The sequence below is a fragment of the Pelophylax lessonae genome (genome assembly GCF_965119305.1).
Source record: "Pelophylax lessonae genome assembly, chromosome: 10".
NCBI lineage: Eukaryota > Metazoa > Chordata > Amphibia > Anura > Ranidae > Pelophylax > Pelophylax lessonae.
The window spans coordinates 202,318,542-202,341,016 of record NC_138777.1 but is presented as its reverse complement, the minus strand read 5'-3'; the positions used below and the strand labels follow the sequence as shown (position 1 = coordinate 202,341,016).

General features: G+C 50.6%; 1 protein-coding gene across 1 annotated transcript; it reads left to right on the top strand.

The window, feature by feature from the left end:
- The first annotated feature begins 1,410 nt into the window (after positions 1-1,410).
- Positions 1,411-21,409, top strand: CCDC102A (coiled-coil domain containing 102A). Its single transcript, XM_082269588.1, has 9 exons — positions 1,411-1,553; positions 13,374-14,251; positions 14,935-15,095; positions 17,050-17,158; positions 17,682-17,798; positions 17,880-18,089; positions 19,221-19,391; positions 19,753-19,856; positions 20,733-21,409. Exons 2-9 carry the CDS (start codon positions 13,703-13,705, stop codon positions 20,854-20,856), a joined length of 1,545 nt encoding a protein of 514 aa, XP_082125714.1. The 5' UTR covers positions 1,411-1,553; positions 13,374-13,702; the 3' UTR covers positions 20,857-21,409.
- The last annotated feature ends 1,066 nt before the right edge of the window (positions 21,410-22,475 follow it).

Sequence of the window (22,475 nt, the reverse complement as noted above, 5' to 3'; positions counted from 1 at the left end):
CTTTTTCATTTGGACTTTTTTTCACTTGATCAACCATCATATGATGACTACCCTCCATACACATATCCCTGTATTCCCCCCATATATACAGATCAGCTATCATATAATGACCACCCTCCACATATATATCCCTGTATACCCCCATATACACAGATCAGCCATCATATAATGACCACCCCGCACATATATATCCATGTATTCCCCCCATATATACATATCAGCCATCATATGAGGACCACCCTCTACACATATATCTCCCTGTATACCCCCCATATACAGAGATCAGTCATCACATGATGACGATCCTCCTTGCATATATCCCTGTATACCCCCCATATACAGAGATCAGTCATCATATGATGACCACCCTCCAAACATATATCCATGTATACCCCCCATATACACAGACCAGTTATCACATGATGACCACCCTCCACACATATATATAGGGGGGTATACAGCGATATATGTGTGGAGGGTGGTCCACATATGATAGCTGATCTGTGTATATGGGGGGTATACATGGATATATGTTTGGAGGGTGGTCATCATATGAAAGCTGGTCTGTGTATATATGGGGGGTATACAGGGATATATGTTTGGAGGGTGGTCATCATATGATGACTGATCTCTGTATATGGGGGGTATACAGGAATAAATGCGTGGAGGGTGATTATCATAAGATAGCTGATCTGTGTATATGGGGGTATACAGGGATATATGTATGGAGGGTGGTTATCATGTGATAGCTGATCTGTGTATATGGGGGGTAAACAGGGATTTATGTGTGGAGGGCAGTCCTCATGTGATGGCTGATCTGTGTATATGGGGGGTATACAGGGATATATGTATGGAGGGTGGTCCTCATATGATGGCTGATCTATATATATATGGGGGTATACAGGGATATATATATATATATATATGGAGGGTGGTCATCATGTAATGGCTCATCTGTGTACATTGGGGGCATACAGAAATAAATGTGTGGAGGGGGGTCATCGTGTGATAGCTGATCTGTGTATATGGGGGGTAAACAGGGATTTATCTGTGGAGGGTATCATCATATGATGGCTGACCTGTGTGTATATGGGGGTATACAGGGATATATGTGTGGCAGGTGACCCTCATATGGCTGATCTGTATACAGGAGGAAAGGTGTGTATACATATATATTACTACAGTGAGGGGCGGTTCTTAGTGGTCAGGGGGTGGAGTAGTGTAGAGTATCCTGTAAAAGGGGCGGGCTTTGCCAGCCTTCATACACAGCGGCAATGTATAGAGACGGGACGGGGCGTAGAATTTTGCTTTGGCCCCGCCTTCTTCTCCGTGTTAGGGGCGGGGTCTCGCACATTGGGCTGTGGGTGGGAAGTTTAGGAAGTGGGTGGAGCGTTAAGTTTCCGGATCCGGCGGGTCGTTGAGGTACCGGACGGAGGTGACCCGGATCGGGTAGGTGGATGTTATGACCAGCAGGGAGCGCTGTGACCACCCTCCACCTAAAAGGAACCGAACTCCAGAATAAAGGGGAACTCCAACTGTAGTACCGGGAGGAGGTGTGTGGTAGAGTGGGCGGTATGTAGTACAGGGAGGTGTGTATTAGGGGGTAATATAGTACAGGGAGGTGTATTAGGGGGTAATATAGTACAGGGAGGTGTATGAATAGTAATATGGTGAAGGGGTATAGTATGGGGGGAAAGTGTGTAGTTTATGGAGATGTATAGTATGGGGGGGGGGGGGGGATGTTTAATTAGCTGGTGGGTGTATATGACAGGGAGGAGTGTAGAGTCCATGGGCAAATGGAGGAGTATAGTATGGAGGAGTATAGTAGTACCTGGGGGGGGTTTAAATTCCCAGGGAGTGTATAGTAGTACAGGGGGATGGTTAAATTACCGGGGGGGGGGGTTGTATAGTAGTACAGGGGGAAGGTGTATAGTATGGGGGGGGGGTATAGTACAGGGGGAAGGTGTATAGTATGGGGGGGGGGGTATAGTACAGGGGGAAGGTGTATAGTATGGGGGATAAGTGTGTAGTACAGGGGGGAGGTGTATAGTATGGGGGGGGGGTATAGTACAGGGGGAAGGTGTATAGTATGGGGGGGGTATAGTACAGGGGGAAGGTGTATAGTATGGGGGGGTATAGTACAGGGGAAAGGTGTATAGTATGGGGGATAAGTGTGTAGTACAGGGGGGAGGTTTATAGTATGGGGGGGGTATAGTACAGGGGGAGGTGTATAGTATGGGGGGGGGGTATAGTACAGGGGGAGGTGTATAGTATGGGGGATAAGTGTGTAGTACAGGGGGAAGGTGTATAGTATGGGGGGGGGTATAGTACAGGGGGAAGGTGTATAGTATGGGGGGGGGTATAGTACAGGGGGAGGTGTATAGTATGGGGGATAAGTGTGTAGTACAGGGGGGAGGTGTATAGTATGGGGGGGGTATAGTACAGGGGAAAGGTGTGTAGTACAGGGGGGAGGTGTATAGTATGGGGGGGGGGTATAGTACAGGGGGAGGTGTATAGTATGGGGGATAAGTATGTAGTACAGGGGGAAGGTGTATAGTATGGGGGGGGGGGTATAGTACAGGGGGAAGGTGTATAGTATGGGGGGGGGGGTATAGTACAGGGGGAGGTGTATAGTATGGGGGATAAGTGTGTAGTACAGGGGGGAGGTGTATAGTACAGGGGGAGGTGTATAGTATGGGGGATAAGTGTGTAGTACAGGGGGGAGGTGTATAGTATGGGGGGGGGGTATAGTACAGGGGGAAGGTGTATAGTATGGGGGATAAGTGTGTAGTACAGGGGGAAGGTGTATAGTATGGGGGGGGGGGGTATAGTACAGGGGGAGGTGTATAGTATGGGGGATAAGTGTGTAGTACAGGGGGAAGGTGTATAGTATGGGGGGGGGGGGGTATAGTACAGGGGGAGGTGTATAGTATGGGGGATAAGTGTGTAGTACAGGGGGAAGGTGTATAGTATGGGGGGGGTGTAGTACAGGGGGAAGGTGTATAGTATGGGGGGGTATAGTACAGGGGGAAGGTGTATAGTATGGGGGATAAGTGTGTAGTACAGGGGGGAGGTGTATAGTATGGGGGGGGGGGTATAGTACAGGGGGAGGTGTATAGTATGGGGGATAAGTGTGTAGTACAGGGGGGAGGTGTATAGTATGGGGGGGGGTATAGTACAGGGGGAGGTGTATAGTATGGGGGATAAGTGTGTAGTACAGGGGGAAGGTGTATAGTATGGGGGGGGGGGGTATAGTACAGGGGGAAGGTGTATAGTATGGGGGGGGGTATAGTACAGGGGGAAGGTGTATAGTATGGGGGGGTATAGTACAGGGGAAAGGTGTATAGTATGGGGGATAAGTGTGTAGTACAGGGGGGAGGTTTATAGTATGGGGGGGGTATAGTACAGGGGGAGGTGTATAGTATGGGGGGGGGGGTATAGTACAGGGGGAGGTGTATAGTATGGGGGATAAGTGTGTAGTACAGGGGGAAGGTGTATAGTATGGGGGGGGGTATAGTACAGGGGGAAGGTGTATAGTATGGGGGGGGGGTATAGTACAGGGGGAGGTGTATAGTATGGGGGATAAGTGTGTAGTACAGGGGGGAGGTGTATAGTATGGGGGGGGGGTATAGTACAGGGGAAAGGTGTGTAGTACAGGGGGGAGGTGTATAGTATGGGGGGGGGGTATAGTACAGGGGGAGGTGTATAGTATGGGGGATAAGTATGTAGTACAGGGGGAAGGTGTATAGTATGGGGGGGGGGTATAGTACAGGGGGAAGGTGTATAGTATGGGGGGGGGGGGTATAGTACAGGGGGAGGTGTATAGTATGGGGGATAAGTGTGTAGTACAGGGGGGAGGTGTATAGTACAGGGGGAGGTGTATAGTATGGGGGATAAGTGTGTAGTACAGGGGGGAGGTGTATAGTATGGGGGGGGGGTATAGTACAGGGGGAAGGTGTATAGTATGGGGGATAAGTGTGTAGTACAGGGGGAAGGTGTATAGTATGGGGGGGGGGGGGTATAGTACAGGGGGAGGTGTATAGTATGGGGGATAAGTGTGTAGTACAGGGGGAAGGTGTATAGTATGGGGGGGGGGGTATAGTACAGGGGGAGGTGTATAGTATGGGGGATAAGTGTGTAGTACAGGGGGAAGGTGTATAGTATGGGGGGGGGGGTGTAGTACAGGGGGAAGGTGTATAGTATGGGGGGGGGGTATAGTACAGGGGGAAGGTGTATAGTATGGGGGGGTATAGTACAGGGGAAAGGTGTATAGTATGGGGGATAAGTGTGTAGTACAGGGGGGAGGTTTATAGTATGGGGGGGGGGTATAGTACAGGGGGAGGTGTATAGTATGGGGGGGTATAGTACAGGGGGAGGTGTATAGTATGGGGGATAAGTGTGTAGTACAGGGGGGAGGTGTATAGTATGGGGGGGTATAGTACAGGGGGAGGTGTATAGTATGGGGGATAAGTGTGTAGTACAGGGGGGAGGTGTATAGTATGTGGGGGGGGGGGTATAGTACAGGGGGAGGTGTATAGTATGGGGGATAAGTGTGTAGTACAGGGGGAGGTGTATAGTATGGGGGGGGTATAGTACAGGGGGAAGGTGTGTAGTACAGGGGGAAGGTGTATAGTATGGGGGGGGGGTATAGTACAGGGGGAGGTGTATAGTATGGGGGATAAGTGTGTAGTACAGGGGGGAGGTGTATAGTATGGGGGGGGGGTATAGTACAGGGGGAAGGTGTGTAGTACAGGGGGAAGGTGTATAGTATGGGGGGGGGTATAGTACAGGGGGAGGTGTATAGTATGGGGGATAAGTGTGTAGTACAGGGGGAAGGTGTATAGTATGGGGGGGGGTATAGTACAGGGGGAAGGTGTATAGTATGGGGGGGGTATAGTACAGGGGGAAGGTGTATAGTATGGGGGGGGGTATAGTACAGGGGGAAGGTGTATAGTATGGGGGGGGGGGGTATAGTACAGGGGGAAGGTGTATAGTATGGGGGGGGGGTATAGTACAGGGGGAAGGTGTATAGTATGGGGGATATGTGTGTAGTACAGGGGGAAGGTGTATAGTATGGGGGGGGTATAGTACAGGGGGGGGGGGTGTAGTACAGGGGGAAGGTGTATAGTATGGGGGGGGGTGTAGTACAGGGGGAAGGTGTATAGTATGGGGGGGGGGTATAGTTCAGGGGGAGGTGTATAGTATGGGGGATAAGTGTGTAGTACAGGGGGAAGGTGTGTAGTATGGGGGGGGGTGTAGTACAGGGGGAAGGTGTATAGTATGGGGGGGGTATAGTACAGGGGGATGGTGTATAGTATGGGGGGGGTATAGTACAGGGGGAGGTGTATAGTATGGGGGGGGGTATAGTACAGGGGGAGGTGTATAGTATGGGGGATAAGTGTGTAGTACAGGGGGGAGGTGTATAGTATGGGGGGGGTATAGTACAGGGGAAGGTGTATAGTATGGGGGGGGGTATAGTACAGGGGGAGGTGTATAGTATGGGGGATAAGTGTGTAGTACAGGGGGAAGGTGTATAGTATGGGGGATAAGTGTGTAGTACAGGGGGGAGGTGTATAGTATGGGGGGGGGGTATAGTACAAGGGGAAGGTGTATAGTACAGGGGGATAAGTGTGTAGTACAGGGGGGAGGTGTATAGTATGGGGGGGGTATAGTACAGGGGGAAGGTGTATAGTACAGGGGGATAAGTGTGTAGTACAGGGGGGAGGTGTATAGTATGGGGGGGGGTGTAGTACAAGGGGAAGGTGTATAGTATGGGGGGGTATAGTACAGGGGGATGGTGTATAGTATGGGGGGTGGTATAGTACAGGGGGAGGTGTATAGTATGGGGGATAAGTGTGTAGTACAGGGGGGAGGTGTATAGTATGGGGGGGGGGGGGTATAGTACAGGGGGAAGGTGTATAGTATGGGGGGGGTATAGTACAGGGGGAGGTGTATAGTATGGGGGATAAGTGTGTAGTACAGGGGGGGGGTATAGTACAGGGGGAAGGTGTATAGTATGGGGGGGGTATAGTACAGGGGGAGGTGTATAGTATGGGGGATAAGTGTGTAGTACAGGGGGGAGGTGTATAGTACAGGGGGAGGTGTATAGTATGGGGGATAAGTGTGTAGTACAGGGGGAAGGTGTATAGTATGGGGGGGGTATAGTACAGGGGGAAGGTGTATATAGTATGGGGGGGGGTATAGTACAGGGGGAGGTGTATAGTATGGGGGATAAGTGAGTAGTACAGGGGGAAGGTGTATAGTATGGGGGGGGGTGTAGTACAGGGGGAAGGTGTATAGTATGGGGGGGGTGTAGTACAGGGGGAAGGTGTATAGTATGGGGGGGTGTAGTACAGGGGGAAGGTGTATAGTATGGGGGGGGGTATAGTACAGGGGGATGGTGTATAGTATGGGGGGGGGGTATAGTACAGGGGGAAGGTGTATATAGTATGGGGGGGGGTATAGTACAGGGGGAGGTGTATAGTATGGGGGATAAGTGTGTAGTACAGGGGGGAGGTGTATAGTATGGGGGGGTATAGTACAGGGGGAAGGTGTATAGTACAGGGGGATAAGTGTGTAGTACAGGGGGGAGGTGTATAGTATGGGGGGGTGTAGTACAAGGGGAAGGTGTATAGTATGGGGGGGGTATAGTACAGGGGGATGGTGTATAGTATGGGGGGTGGTATAGTACAGGGGGAGGTGTATAGTATGGGGGATAAGTGTGTAGTACAGGGGGGAGGTGTATAGTATGGGGGGGGGGTATAGTACAGGGGGAAGGTGTATAGTATGGGGGGGGTATAGTACAGGGGGAGGTGTATAGTATGGGGGGGGGTATAGTACAGGGGGAGGTGTATAGTATGGGGGATAAGTGTGTAGTACAGGGGGGAGGTGTATAGTATGGGGGGGGGGTATAGTACAGGGGGAAGGTGTATAGTATGGGGGGGGGGTATAGTACAGGGGGAGGTGTATAGTATGGGGGATAAGTGTGTAGTACAGGGGGGAGGTGTATAGTATGGGGGGGGGGGTATAGTACAGGGGGAGGTGTATAGTATGGGGGGGGGGGGTATAGTACAGGGGGAAGGTGTATATAGTATGGGGGGGGTATAGTACAGGGGGAGGTGTATAGTATGGGGGATAAGTGAGTAGTACAGGGGGAAGGTGTATAGTATGGGGGGGGGGGTGTAGTACAGGGGGAAGGTGTATAGTATGGGGGGGGGTGTAGTACAGGGGGAAGGTGTATAGTATGGGGGGGGGTGTAGTACAGGGGGAAGGTGTATAGTATGGGGGGGGGGTATAGTACAGGGGGATGGTGTATAGTATGGGGGGGTGTAGTACAGGGGGAAGGTGTATAGTATGGGGGGGGTATAGTACAGGGGGAAGGTGTATATTATGGGGGATAAGTGTGTAGTACAGGGGGAAGGTATATAGTATTGGGGGGTGTATAGTACAGGGAGGTGTATAGTAGTACAGGGGGGTTATAGTACAGGGGGAAGGTATATAGTATTGGGGGGGTGTATAGTACAGGGAGGTGTATAGTAGTACAGGGGGGTTATAGTACAGGGGGAAGGTGTATAGTATGGGGGGGGTATAGTACAGGGGGAAGGTGTATAGTATGGGGGGTAAGTGTGTAGTACAGGGGGAAGGTGTATAGTATGGGGGGGGGGTGTATAGTATGGGGGGGGGGGTATAGTACAGGGGGAAGGTGTATAGTATGGGGGATAAGTGTGTAGTACAGGGGGAAGGTGTATAGTATGGGGGGGGGTATGGTATGGGGGGGTATAGTACAGGGGGAGGTGTATAGTATGGGGGGGGGGGTGTAGTACAGGGGGAAGGTGTATAGTATGGGGGGGGTGTAGTACAGGGGGAAGGTGTATAGTATGGGGGGGTATAGTACGGGGGGAAGGTGTATAGTATGGGGGGGGGGGGTATAGTACGGGGGGAAGGTGTATAGTATGGGGGGGGTATAGTTCAGGGGGAAGGTGTATAGTATGGGGATAAGTGTGTAGTACATGCAGGTATAAAGGGGGGTATATACAGGCTGTAGTATTAGAAAGAAGTGTGTAATTCAGGGGAATTATAGTACGGGAAGAAGGTGTGTGGTACATGCAGGTGTAAAGGAGGGGGTGTTTATAATATAGGGAGGAGGTGTGTAGTTCGGGGTGGGGGGTTGTAGTACATGGGTACATACAGGTGTAAAGGAGGGGGGGGTATATAATATAGGTACAGGGAGATGTATAGTTGTACGGGGGTGGGGGGATAGAAAATGGTAAATTGGAGGTGTATATTTTATGGGGGGGGGGGTGGGATGGGTGTAAAGTACATGAAGGAGGTTATAGTACCTGCGGGGGAGGGGGGAGGTGTATAGTACAGGAGAGAGTGGGTGTGTTACATTCTTTGACACTCCCAGAAGTGTCAAATGCTGAAGAGGATTCCAATGCGGCACTGCTGGAGGGGGAGGGGAGTACATGCCAATTTTTTCTGGCCTCTGTAATTCTACCATTGGACGTGTTGATCCTGCCAGAAATCCTGCCAGCTAATAACTTCCTGCTCTCTCTGCTGGAGCTGCTCCTGAAACAATCCAAGTGAAGAAATCTCGCCTGCACACTAAGGATTCCTCAGAAAGAGTCCAAAGCTTTATTCTGGTGGTCACATGGTACTCCTAAGGCAACGTTTCGGAGCCCAGCTTGCCTTATGTGCACCATGTGACCACCAAAATAAAGCTTTGAACCCGATCTGAGGACTCCTTGGAGTTCTGGTGACATTTCTTCACTTGGATTGTCCCACAGTTCCCAGCCTGTGGTCACTCCAGCTTCCAGTATTATCGAATAGGAACATGTGCGTGGATAATATTGCATTTGCACCTGAAACAAAGTCCAATCAGATTAGAGCACCGATATACACGGTCACTGGGACAGGTCTACTGATGGTGATTATCCCATGTCAGGTGACTTCTAAAAACCAATCCGATGAATCCCATTGGACTTTCTTTGGGGAAAGCGACTGATTGGCTGTCATGGACAACAGCTCCACATAATCTCCCCGGGGTGCGGATGCGGGTGTATTCAGCTGTTATCCTGACATCTCCGATGCACGTGTTGGATACGGCTCCTTGCACTGCGCAGTGTATACTGACGTCATATTGCTCGCTAAGAGGCAGGAAGAACGCCAAACCACATGAAGGGAGGAATGACGGAACATCTGGGAGCCCCAAGCGTTGCTGCAAGGCATTGTGGGAACGTTTCCTGCAGATGGTCCTCATTATTCCTAAAAGAGGATTTGCAGCAGTGCAATTTTTATCCTGCGGGTAAGAATAAAGCGACCCCCCCCCCCCCCCCCCCCCCACAGCATGGAATCTATAGCTGATAGGTGCCCAGCACAGCGCCTGTAGGGGCCCAACCCCCCAGAATGGAACCTATAGGAGCCCAGAAGAGCTTCTATAGAAGCCCCCCCCCCCCCCCCAGCCCGACACCTATAGGAGCCCCAGCCCCCTCAGCACAGGATCTGTAGGGCCGGCACAGTGTCTGTAGGGGCTCTTTTATACACCGTGTGAATTCTTCCTGACTGCTGACAGCAAAATCAACTTTTCTCAGATTTCCAGATTGCCCTGAGGAGATGTGACTTCATCTGGAGAGGGGGATGATGGAGATTGTCAGGTGACGGTATACACCTGGAGAGGGGGATGATGGAGATTGTTAGGTGACGGTACACAACTGAAGAGGGGGACGATGGGAGATTGTCAGGTGACGGTATACACCTGGAGAGGGGGATGATGGAGATTGTCAGGTGACGGTATACACCTGGAGAGGGGGATGATGGAGATTGTCAGGTGACGGTATACACCTGGAGAGGGGGATGATGGAGATTGTGAGGTGACGGTACACACCTGGGTATGGGAACGATGAGAGATTGTCAGGTGACGGTACACAACTGAAGAGGGGGACGATGGGAGATTGTCAGGTGACGGTACACACCTGGGTAGGGGAACAATTGTAGATTGTCAGGTGACGGTACACACCTAGAGAGGGGGACACTGGGAGATTGTCAGGTGACGGTACACACCTGGACAGGGGAACAATGGGAGATTGTCAGGTGACGGTACACATCTGGGTAGGGGGACAATGGGAGATTGTCAGGTGACGGTACACACCTGGGTAAGGGGACAATGGGAGATTGTCAGGTGACGGTACACAACTGAAGAGGGGGACGATGGGAGATTGTCAGGTGACGGTATACACCTGGAGAGGGGAACAATGGGAGATTGTCAGGTGACGGTACACATCTGGGTAGGGGGACAATGGGAGATTGTCAGGTGACGGTACACAACTGGGTAGGGGAACGATGGGAGACTGTCAGGTGACGGTACACATCTGGAGAGGGGGACTGGGGGGGGGGGGATGTCAGGTGATGCTACACATCTGGAGAGAGCAACAATGGTAGACTTGTCAGGTGACGGTACACACCTGGGATGGGGAACGATGGGAGATTGTCAGGTAATGGTACACACCTGGAGAGGGGGACGAGGGGAGATTGTCAGGTGACGGTACACACCTGGGTAGGGGAACAATTGTAGATTGTCAGGTGACGGTACACATCTGAAGAGGGGAACGATGGGAGATTGTCAGGTGATGGTACACACCTGGAGAGGGGGATGATGGAGATTGTCAGGTGATGGTACACACCTGGAGAGGGGGATGATGGAGATTGTCAGGTGACGGTACACACCTGGAGAGGGGGATGATTGAGATTGTCAGGTGACGGTATACACCTGGAGAGGGGGATGATTGAGATTGTCAGGTGACGGTATACACCTGGAGAGGGGAACAATGGGAGATTGTCAGGTGACGGTACACATCTGGGTAAGGGGACAATGGGAGATTGTCAGGTGACGATACACATCTGGGTAGGGGGACAATGGGAGATTGTCAGGTGACGGTACACAACTGGGTAGGGGAACGATGGGAGACTGTCAGGTGACGGTACACATCTGGAGAGGGGGACTGGGGGGGGGGGATGTCAGGTGATGCTACACATCTGGAGAGAGCAACAATGGTAGATTTGTCAGGTGACGGTACACACCTGGGATGGGGAACGATGGGAGATTGTCAGGTAATGGTACACACCTGGAGAGGGGGACGAGGGGAGATTGTCAGGTGACGGTACACACCTGGGTAGGGGAACAATTGTAGATTGTCAGGTGACGGTACACATCTGAAGAGGGGAACGATGGGAGATTGTCAGGTGATGGTACACACCTGGAGAGGGGAACAATGGGAGATTGTCAGGTGATGGTACACACCTGGAGAGGGGATGATGGAGATTGTCAGGTGATGGTACACACCTGGAGAGGGGGATGATGGAGATTGTCAGGTGACGGTACACACCTGGAGAGGGGGATGATTGAGATTGTCAGGTGACGGTATACACCTGGAGAGGGGGATGATTGAGATTGTCAGGTGACGGTATACACCTGGAGAGGGGAACAATGGGAGATTGTCAGGTGACGGTACACATCTGGGTAAGGGGACAATGGGAGATTGTCAGGTGACGATACACATCTGGGTAGGGGGACAATGGGAGATTGTCAGGTGACGGTACACAACTGGAGAGGGGAACAATGGGAGATTGTCAGGTGACGGTACACATCTGGGTAAGGGGACAATGGGAGATTGTCAGGTAATGGTACACACCTGGGTAGGGGAACAATTGTAGATTGTCAGGTGACGGTACACATCTGAAGAGGGGAACGATGGGAGATTGTCAGGTGATGGTACACACCTGGAGAGGGGAACAATGGGAGATTGTCAGGTGACGGTACACATCTGGGTAAGGGGACAATGGGAGATTGTCAGGTGACGATACACATCTGGGTAGGGGGACAATGGGAGATTGTCAGGTGACGGTACACATCTGGGTAGGGGGACAATGGGAGATTGTCAGGTGACGGTACACACCTGGGTAGGGGAACAATTGTAGATTGTCAGGTGACGGTACACATCTGAAGAGGGGAACGATGGGAGATTGTCAGGTGACGGTACACATCTGGGTAGGGGGACAATGGGAGATTGTCAGGTGACGGTACACATCTGGGTAGGGGAACAATTGTAGATTGTCAGGTGACGGTACACATCTGGGTAAGGGGACAATGGGAGATTGTCAGGTGACGATACACATCTGGGTAGGGGGACAATGGGAGATTGTCAGGTGACGGTACACATCTGGGTAGGGGGACAATGGGAGATTGTCAGGTGATGGTACACACCTGGAGAGGGGGATGATGGAGATTGTCAGGTGATGGTACACACCTGGAGAGGGGGATGATAGAGATTGTCAGGTGACGGTACACACCTGGAGAGGGGGATGATTGAGATTGTCAGGTGACGGTACACACCTGGAGAGGGGGATGATTGAGATTGTCAGGTGACGGTATACACCTGGAGAGGGGAACAATGGGAGATTGTCAGGTGACGGTACACATCTGGGTAAGGGGACAATGGGAGATTGTCAGGTGACGATACACATCTGGGTAGGGGGACAATGGGAGATTGTCAGGTGACGGTACACAACTGGAGAGGGGAACAATGGGAGATTGTCAGGTGACGGTACACACCTGGGTAGGGGAACAATTGTAGATTGTCAGGTGACGGTACACATCTGAAGAGGGGAACGATGGGAGATTGTCAGGTGACGGTACACATCTGGGTAGGGGGACAATGGGAGATTGTCAGGTGACGGTACACATCTGGGTAGGGGAACAATTGTAGATTGTCAGGTGACGGTACACATCTGAAGAGGGGAACAATGGGAGATTGTCAGGTGACGGTACACATCTGGGTAGGGGGACAATGGGAGATTGTCAGGTGACGGTACACATCTGGGTAGGGGGACAATGGGAGATTGTCAGGTTATGGTATGCACCTGGGTAGGGGGACAATGGGAGATTGTCAGGTGACGGTACACACCTGGAGAAGGGGATGATGGGAAGTTGTCAGCTGAGGGTACACACTTGGTGGCTCCTGTTGGGAAGTAGGAGGAGAGGAGATTGTATGTAGCTCACCTTTCCCTTACATATCCATATCCTCTTTGGGGAGTGGAGATGCTTATATGTAGTCCACCTCACCCCTACACAATATATCTGAATGGTGGTGTCTGCTCTGGGGAAGCAGGAGGGGTAATGATGACATTTAGCTCGCCATTTCTATTTGCATTAGATCGGATTGGTGCCATCTGCTCTGGGGAAGCTGGAAAATAACTGGTTATATATGCAGTCTATCCTGCCCATACACATTAAATCTGATTGGTGATGACAGTGAGATTGTTGAACGGACTTACCTCTGTGTCCTTTTTTTAATTGGTCTTTGTGTTTTGTCTTCAAGGTGTGAAAATCATCTGTGGTGTTGATGGCGTGTCATGTGCATTCCAGGAGGGCATCGCACAGCTGACATTGGATACAAAAGGCCGCCACCAGATGTGGCTCAGGATTGGTTACTGGGACTCTTCTGCAGTCTGAGGGGGTGCAGCGTCTCCGGGGCCCGGGAGCCTGTCCCCCTCAGACATCTCTTATTTATTGCCGCCCAGCAAATAATTCTCTGTAGCAACGTCCCCTTATCTACCGCCACCAATTCACACATTGTTCATTAGCGGCACAAATACAACCCCCAACAGATCATTCTTCATAGAGGAATTCCACCCATCATTGGCCAGGATGAGTCAGAGTAGTGGTCCAAGCCCCAGGCTCCTTGACTCTCCACTGCTGCTACAAAGCACAGAGCTTCTCTGCAGCTTGGGGAATGCCCAGCCCGAGCGTATGCGTCACCCTGACTCCCTTACACCCTCACCAAAGAGCCTTACACCATCTCCCATCCCCCAGACTCCGATCCCTATGCCGCCTGGGGACTGGGAGAGCCGCGAGGAGCTTAGACTGCGAGAGTTGGATGAGGCCAGAGCGCGGGCGGCTCAGATGGAGAAGACCATGCGCTGGTGGTCGGACTGTACAGCCAACTGGAGGGAAAAGTGGAGCAAAGTAAGAGCCGAACGCAACAAAGCCAGAGAGGAGGGTGTCCAGCTCCGTGGTCGGCTTGATGTTCTCAGCAAAGAGTTGAGTGCTTTGAAGAGGGAGCGCCAAGAGGCCACTGCTGAGACGGAGCAGCTCCGCAGGGAACTAGAAAGACTTCAAGGAAAAAAAGGGGCCAGTGATCAGGATACTGAGGAACCTGTGCGAGACGTGGATGCTGAGAAACCGCACAAATCCAAGGTGAGCCAATTCTGATGTACAGATGATAATTCTTGGATACTGGGGGTACATTGGGCTATGCTGGTGAGCCGGGTTTTTTTCCTAAGGCAAAGTGCAGGTGTCCAAATCAACCAGAAACTATCTTTCCATTATCTGAAGTCAAAGAATGCGAATGCGGTTGCTGTAGGTTACAACACTCTCTGCTTTAGAGAACAGTTCACACAGTGACCCAGGGGGTGCAGAGAGGCAGCTGTCCTTGAGCTCCAAAAAAAACATACATTATATCTCATATGGTAATAAAGAGATTTTGGGAAGCATTGAGGATCTGGTGATGAAAGTAGCTGGTGCAATTTAATTTTTTATATTTGGTGCTCAGCAATCTCCAGCCTCTTCTGTAGTTTGTTAGGGGACTGTGACCTAACTGTAACCTAACCTTTTACTGTGTATAAAACACACCACCAGCCAAAACCTTTGCTGTAAATGGGATGAGAAAGGAACCTCTAATGGGTGCCCTGCCATTGGAGAGATTTGACTCCCTGTCCCAGTGACCTGGACACCCCCTTTTCACTTGTCTTGCTGTCATAGGGGACCGGAAGTTAGACTGTTCCCCCACAGTAGTTCTAACCATTTCTCACACCATTTAGGTTAAAGAAAAGTTTGTTATGAGCTGGGTTGCCACGTGACCTTCTGTTATTACCTTTTAGGAGGCGGAGAACGGAGTGTTCCCAGAGAGTGGAGGCCAATCCCGTAGCCCAAGGGCCAGGCCCTGGGATGATGTGGGGCCCAGTGATGAAGATGTGTCTAAGATCACTGCACTGAAGCTGAGGCTGGATGAAGGTCAGAAGGTTTTACTGAAGGAGAGAGAGTGAGTATAATCAAGGAGAAGGGAGTGACCATCATTCAGGAGAGGGGGGTTATAATCAAGGAGAGGGGAGTGAGCATCATTCGGCACGGGAGGGTGAGCAACATCCAGGAGATAGGGTAGGTGAACGCCATGATGGAGATGGGGGAGGTGAGCGCCATGATAGGGATGGGGGGGGGGTGAGCGCCATGATGGGGATGGGGGGGGGTGAGCGCCATGATGGGGATGGGGGAGGTGAGCGCCATGATGGGGATGGGGGAGGTGAGCTCCATGATGGGGATGGGGGAGGTGAGCTCCATGATGGGGATGGGGGAGGTGAGCGCCATGCTGGGGATGGGGGAGGTGAGCGCCATGCTGGGGATGGGGGAGGTGAGCGCCATGCTGGGGATGGGGGAGGTGAGCGCCATGCTGGGGATGGGGGAGGTGAGCGCCATGCTGGGGATGGGGGAGGTGAGCGCCATGCTGGCGATGGGGGAGGTGAGCGCCATGCTGGAGATGGGGGAGGAGAGTGCCATGCTGGAGATGGGGAGTGTGTACACCATGCTGGAGATGGGGAGTGTGTACACCATGCTGGAGATGGGGGGTGTGAAAGCCACGCTGGAGATGGGGGGTGTGAAAGCCACGCTGGAGATGGGGGGTGTGAAAGCCACTCTGGAGATGGGGGAGGTGGACACCACGCTGGAGATGGGGGAGGTGAGCGCTACGCTGGAGATGGGGGAAGTGAGCGCCACGCTGGAGATGGAGATGGGGGGGGGGGGGGTGAGTGACATGCTGGAGATGGGGGGGTGTGTCTACGCCATGCTGGAGATTGGGGGGTGTATTTGTATGCCATGCTGGAGATTGGGGGGGTGTGTACGCCATGCTGGAGATGGGGGGTGTGTACGCCATGCTGGAGATGGGGGGTGTGTGAACGCCATGCTGGAGATGGGGGTGTGTGAACGCCATGCTGGAGAAGGGGGGTGTGTGAACTCCATGCCGGAGATAGGGGGGGGGGGGGGGTGAATGCCATCTGGGAGATTAGGGAGGTGTGCATCATGGGGCTGTAGTAAATATTTGTCATAATCATCCCTTAAAGTGATAGGGCGCTAGTATCTCTGTGTTATATTATCATTATTTTTTCTAAAATCCTGTTTTCACCTTTTTTCCCCCCTTTTGTTCCATCTCTATGCTGTTGATCTTCTGCAACCTCCATGCAGTCACTTTCTGTTTACATGCATAGCAATAGCTGAATAGCATTTCTAAGGTCAGGTTTCCTGATTGTGACAACAGTGACCCATGCCTATGTAATGTGTGTTGGTACACCAACTTGTAGTCTCCATTGGAAGCCCAGGTGACAGGCTGATAGCGCAGAAGAACAGCTGCACACACAGGAACAGAGTGTTGTCCATATGTAGCAGGAAGTGCATGGAAAAGGACTTCCATGGCAGGATCACCAGGAATTATTACAATTTGAATATGATATAAAGTTCAACATCTTATTGTCATTGCAAAAGTCATTTTTAAAAGACTTACATCCACCTTAATGGAACTGTGATGGTATACCTGACAATAGGCGGGTTGACTCTCCTCCCACAGTATGTAACATTGTCCGTCTGTCCAGTCAGATCGCCATGTGATAGGAAGATTGTCCACTAACCACGCCTTCTCTTCTTCCTCTCTTCATCTGCCTACTGACCGGCTCCTCCTTCTGCTGCTCCGCCCTCTCAGCTCTGTGTCTGCAGGTACCTGTGTGTCTGTGCTGTGCCGCGTCTGTGTTTGTGGGGTATGATGCATGGATGGCATTACTCTGCATTTGCCCCTTGATGTGACTGCAGAGAGTACTGTTAATGTGCGCCATGATTGATCATGTCTCCCTGTAATGGCACGATTGGCGACAGACATGCTAAGGAAGACTTGTTTCAAATCCGGAAGATGAAATCTGATTGGTTGCTTCTAATGAATGGTTTCTCTTCATTAGAGACAAGATGCTTCTCAGTAAGACCATAGAGAAGATGGAGGGAGAGATCAGCCACTGGAAGATGAAATGTGAGGAGCTGAATAAGTCTCGCCAGGATGTGATGACACAGGTGAGACTCGGGTCAAAGTTATTGTAACTTTCATCTTTCCTTTAACATTTTCACAGTTGGAGGTTCTCCCCCTAGTAGTAGAATGTCAGCGCAGTCAGTATCCTTGCTGAACAACCACCATCTCTAAGTTAAAATGGGGTGATATATGATCAGATCATGGTCCATTGGCTTATCCTAAGATAAGAGCAGTAGTCACTGAGCAGGAGGAAGAGGCTGTATATGTAATGTGTGGTATGGCCTCCTTCATCTAAACCAAGGCGGAATGTGTTAAAGTTGAAGAGAGCTAGTTATGCCTTATACAAGTATATGAATATGGCAAACTGGAATTGCTTTTTTTTTCAAGGTTTTGCAGACTGAGCTGACCTGCATAAAGCCCGACTGTGCCGCCAAAGCCCATTGCTGGATCCTGGCTGTGCCCCCAATCCACAGGGAGGGAGCTCAGCTGTGCCAATGATCCCCTTCTGTATTGAGGGGAACAATTGACAAAGTCAGTTAAGATCTAATATCCAGTATCTCTCCACAGCTCTCGCTCCTTCAGGAGCGCCACCAGGATGAGCTCGGTCGGATCTCAGAGGACCTGCAGGATGAATTGGGTGTTCGCTCTAACATGGATAAGAAGCTGGCGGAGCTCCGAGCTGAGGTAAGTGTCTGGAGTGGTTATGGTGATAGATGGGCCGGGTGGCATTGTCCTGGATCTATATCTTTGTGTCTTCTTACCCAGATGGAGGGTCTCCAGGCAGAGAATGCAGAGGAGTGGGGCCGCCGGGAGAGGCTGGAAACAGAGAAACTCAATCTAGAACGGGAAAACAAGAAGCTGAGGCTTCAGATCCAGGACCTGGAGGAGGTACTTACCCGCAAGAGGAGGCAGACCGCCAGCGCTCTGGACACCGACCTAAAGTCCATCCAGTCTGAGCTCTTCGAGAAGAACAAGGTAAGATATCTTCACTGCCAGGAGTAGGGGGGATTAATAAGGTGAGATCTAGCCACTGCCAGACCAGGGGGGGAATGAACACGGTCAGATCTGGCCACTGCCAGACCAGGAGGGAATGAACACGGTGAGATCTGGCCACTGCCAGACCAAGGGGGAATGAACAAGGTGAGATTTGGCCACTGCCATACCAGGGGGGGGGGGGTGAGATCCAGTCACTGCGTGATGTGTTGGGGAGGGGAAATGAACAAGGTGAGATCCAATCCCCTTTGGGACCACAGAATGAACAAGGTTAGATCTGGTCACTGCCAGGACCACAGAAGGAACAAGGTTAGATCTGGTCACTGCCAAGAATGGGGGAATGAACAAGATGAGATCTGGTCATTGCCAGGACTAGGAAAATTGCCAAGGTGAGATCTGGTAACTGAGGAAATGAACAAGATGAGATCCGGTCACTGGTGGAACTGGGACAATGAAAAAGGTGAGATCTGGTCACTGCCAGGAATTTGGAAATGAACAAGGGGGATCCGGTCACTGCTGGGAATTGGAGAATGACCAAGGTGACATCCGGTCAATGCCGGGACTTGGGGAATGAACAAGGTGAGATCCAGTCACTGGAGGACTGTGGGAATGAACAAGATGAGATCAGGTCACTGCTGGAACTGGCAAAATGAAACTCCTCTTCTGTCCAATTGACAATATTCTCCCTTCTCCCATGCAGACAGACCCGTGAAATCATTTCCTCTCCTATGAGTAGAAACATTCCAGAGACCGATCAATAACAAAGCGCCTTCTAAAGAGTTCCTGAAAAGTGCCCTACACTAAATGCATGCCGTTATATCATTACTCATCATACCAGACACAGAGGGCGCCTGAGCACCTCAAATCCCTCCCTCTTAACATTCATCTATTTCATTGTATAATTCACCCTTGACAGCAGACACATTGGGCCTTTAAATTTACCATCTGTTTGTATGTATATCCTGAAGCCCTGAGTATCTACCCAGCTTATACTGGCAATGTCTGTTTGGCACATTGTGTCCTCTGGACACACCCAGCAGTGTAAACCCCTATACTGAGTGTGTACAGAAAGTGATGGGAATGGTTTATAACCAGATTTTCTGTGTGTGGTAGGAACTGTCTGATCTGCGGCACGGCCATGCAAAACTGAAGAAACAACACCACGAGAAGACCGCAGAGCTCACCCATGCCAACCGCAGGGTGGAGCAACTTGAGGTGGAAGTGAAGAAACTGCGCCTCAGGGTGGAGGAACTGAAGAAGGAACTGGGCCAGGCAGAGGACCAGGTAGGTACAAGGAAGTTTGGAGTAGCTGTAACCATGTCCTGTTAAATGCTGTCATTAGTGACTTCTTCTGAAGCTACTATGTACCTGACCGTCCTGCTGATCCGAGGCGGCAGTGACCTGGAACAAGGATACAGATAACTTCTTTTCTGATCGGCATGCTTGTTCTGGGTTAGTGGGGATCAGTACGAGGATCAGGTAACCAGCATTTTCAGCAGATGTAAACATTGGAGCCCCATGTCATTCTCATGCCAAATAATCATCTATCATACTGCAATGAACCACGTGATTGGGGGATGGGGGGGCGAGGGGAAATGGTGGGGGCATGTCCTCCCAGTAACAGCCAATGGTGTTATTTTTGCAGCTAGATGAGTCACAGAACCAAACACGTAAGCTGCAGAGATCCCTGGATGAGCAGACCGAGCTGAACGAGAACCTGCAAGTTCAACTTGAGCATTTACAGTCAAGGTAAGTAGTGTATTGGGGTCAGGGTGCACCTACTTCTCTGTACATGGACTGGTATTAGACACAGACTCTGGTGGTCAGGGGGCACCTACTTAACTACTTAACTGTACGCATATTGGGAGTCGAGGAAGACACCTACCTCTCTGTATGTGTACTGGTGTTGGACACATTGGGGGAGACTTACTAAAACTGGAGCATGCAAAATCCGGTGCAGCTCTGCACAGAAACCAATCGGCTTTCAGATTTTCTTGCCAAAGCCTAATTGAACATGCTAAAGTTAGAAGCTGATAAGCTAACATGCACAGCTGCATCAGATTCTGAGTGCTCCAGTTTTAGTAAATCTCCCCCAGTGTATGGGGGGCGACCTCTGTGTATGTGTATTGAGGGTCGGGGGACCTACCTCTCTATATGTGGACTGGTGCTGGGCACAGTCTGTGGGGTTGGGGGCACTTAACTCTCTGTACATGTATTGATGGTCATGGAGCACCTACTTCTACAGAGGTACTTGGACTGGTGATGGGCACGGACAGTGGGGGTCACAGGGCACCTACCTCTCTGTACATGTATTAGGGGTTAGGGGGCACCCACCTCTTTTTGTGTGTATTGGGGGTTAGTGGGGCACCTACTGCTCTGTACATGTATTGATGGTCATGGAGCACCTACCGCTCTGTACTTTGACTGGTGCTGGGCACAAATTGTGGGGGTCAGGGGCACCCACCTACCTTTTACGTGTATTGGGGATCAGGGGGACACTTACTCCAGTACACACATATATATATATATATATATAGACTGAGGGAACTCTTTGTTCCATATATGGAGGTCTCTCCTTACATATATAGTTTTATATTTATTGTCTAATTATCTGTCTGTCTGTAGGCTGCGCCGCCAGCAGAACCCACCACTGTTTGGGAAGCTCCATACGGCTCGATTCAGTAGCGATGACACCGGAGACATGGGAAGTGATCCTGATGAGGATGAGCTGCAGATTCAAGTCCCGTAGTCAGAGGTGTCTGTGGATGCTGCAGGGCTGTATTAACCAATCGTGGACTTGTACCATACGGAAGGAGCATACTGCTGGAGCCCCAACCAGGCTGTTCCTTCCTGTGTGCCTTACACTAAATATCATGTGATGTTATGATATATGTTATATCATTTATTATATACTTTACATATTTATAGTTAGCCAGCCACACTACCTCTGCCGGGAGTATTGACACTACCCTGGGGTGGCATAATAACTCTTCTGAGAGCCCAAACTGTGTTCTCCGGGCAGAGTACACCCAGCCGTGGCTTCGCCTGTGTTTAAACAGGAGACGTTCCGTCTGATAGTGTGACTTCGAACATTACTCTCAGTAGATCTCATATAGGATGATATTGCATGTATTTCACACTCCCTGACATATATTATTTCCCTTTTATAATTTATCAAACTAGACATGGTCCTGGTGTATGTCCCAATGAGAAATTCATTGATATCCCATAAATTACAGCCTGTGGATTGAGGCAATGAGTATAGTACTCCAGCCTGTATCCTGGGACAAGGAGTATAAAACTCCAGTTCACTCACTGTGCAGAGCAGAGACAGACAGTCCTGCTCTCCCCTATGGGGAAATCAGGACAGTACAGGAGGTCCATTTTCACACGATCTTATCTGATCCAATTCTCCAGACGGATTGGAAATTAGGGTCACCATCCGTGTGGATTTCGCTAACAGGAGTGGATAGCCACAGGTGTCAGCAGACATGTCACCACTGACATCTGCCGCTCCATAGGGCTGAAAAACTGTCAGGTGAACCTGATCGGACTGCCTGTTTGAAAGGACCCTAAGTCTGTATCCTGAAACACTGAGTATATAACTCCAGCCTTTATTCTGGGACAATGAGTATAGAATACTAGCCTTTGCCCTGAAGCAATAAGTATATAATCATAGCCTGTATCCTGGGACAATGGGTATAGGACTCCTGCCATTATCCTAAAGCAATGGGTGTAGAATTCCAGCCTGTATCCTGAGTCAACCGGTATAGATTGGCAGCCGGTATCCTTAGTCAACCAGTATAGAATGCCAGCCGGTCTCCTGAGTCAACCGGTATAGAATGCCAGCCTGTGTCCTGAGTCAACAGGTATAGAATGCCTGCCGGTCTCCTGAGTCAACCAGTATAGAATGCCAGCCTGTATCTTGAGTTAACCGGTATTGAATACTAGCTTGTATCCTGAGGCAATGAGTATAAAATCCTTGCCTGTATCCTGAGGCAGTGAGTATAGAAGCCTAGACTGTATTCTGAGGCAATAGGTTTAGCACTCCAATCTGTTTCCTGAGGCAATGAATATAGAAGCCCAGATCATATCTTATCGATGGCGGGTATAGTACTCTAGCCTGCATCCATGGACAGTGGGCATAGTGCTCTTGCCTGTATCATGGGACAGTGGGTACTATATTACTCCAACCTGTATCTCGAGTTAATGAGTATAGAAGCCTAGACTGTATCCTGGGACAATGAGTATAGTACTCAAGCCTGTATTTTGGGACAATGAGTATAGTACTCAAGCCTGTATCCTGGGACAATGGCTATTGCACTCCAGCCTGTGTCCTGAGGCAATGGCTATAGTGCTCCAGCCTGT

Excerpts from the sequence above, each read along its gene's own strand:
- CCDC102A (XM_082269588.1), top strand. The coding sequence starts at position 13,703 with ATGAGTCAGAGTAGTGGTCCAAGCCCCAGGCTCCTTGACTCTCCACTG. Across the intron at positions 18,090-19,220 it reads AGCTCTTCGAGAAGAACAAG|GAACTGTCTGATCTGCGGCA; the intron begins GTAAGATATCTT and ends TGTGTGTGGTAG. Across the intron at positions 19,857-20,732 it reads CTTGAGCATTTACAGTCAAG|GCTGCGCCGCCAGCAGAACC; the intron begins GTAAGTAGTGTA and ends GTCTGTCTGTAG.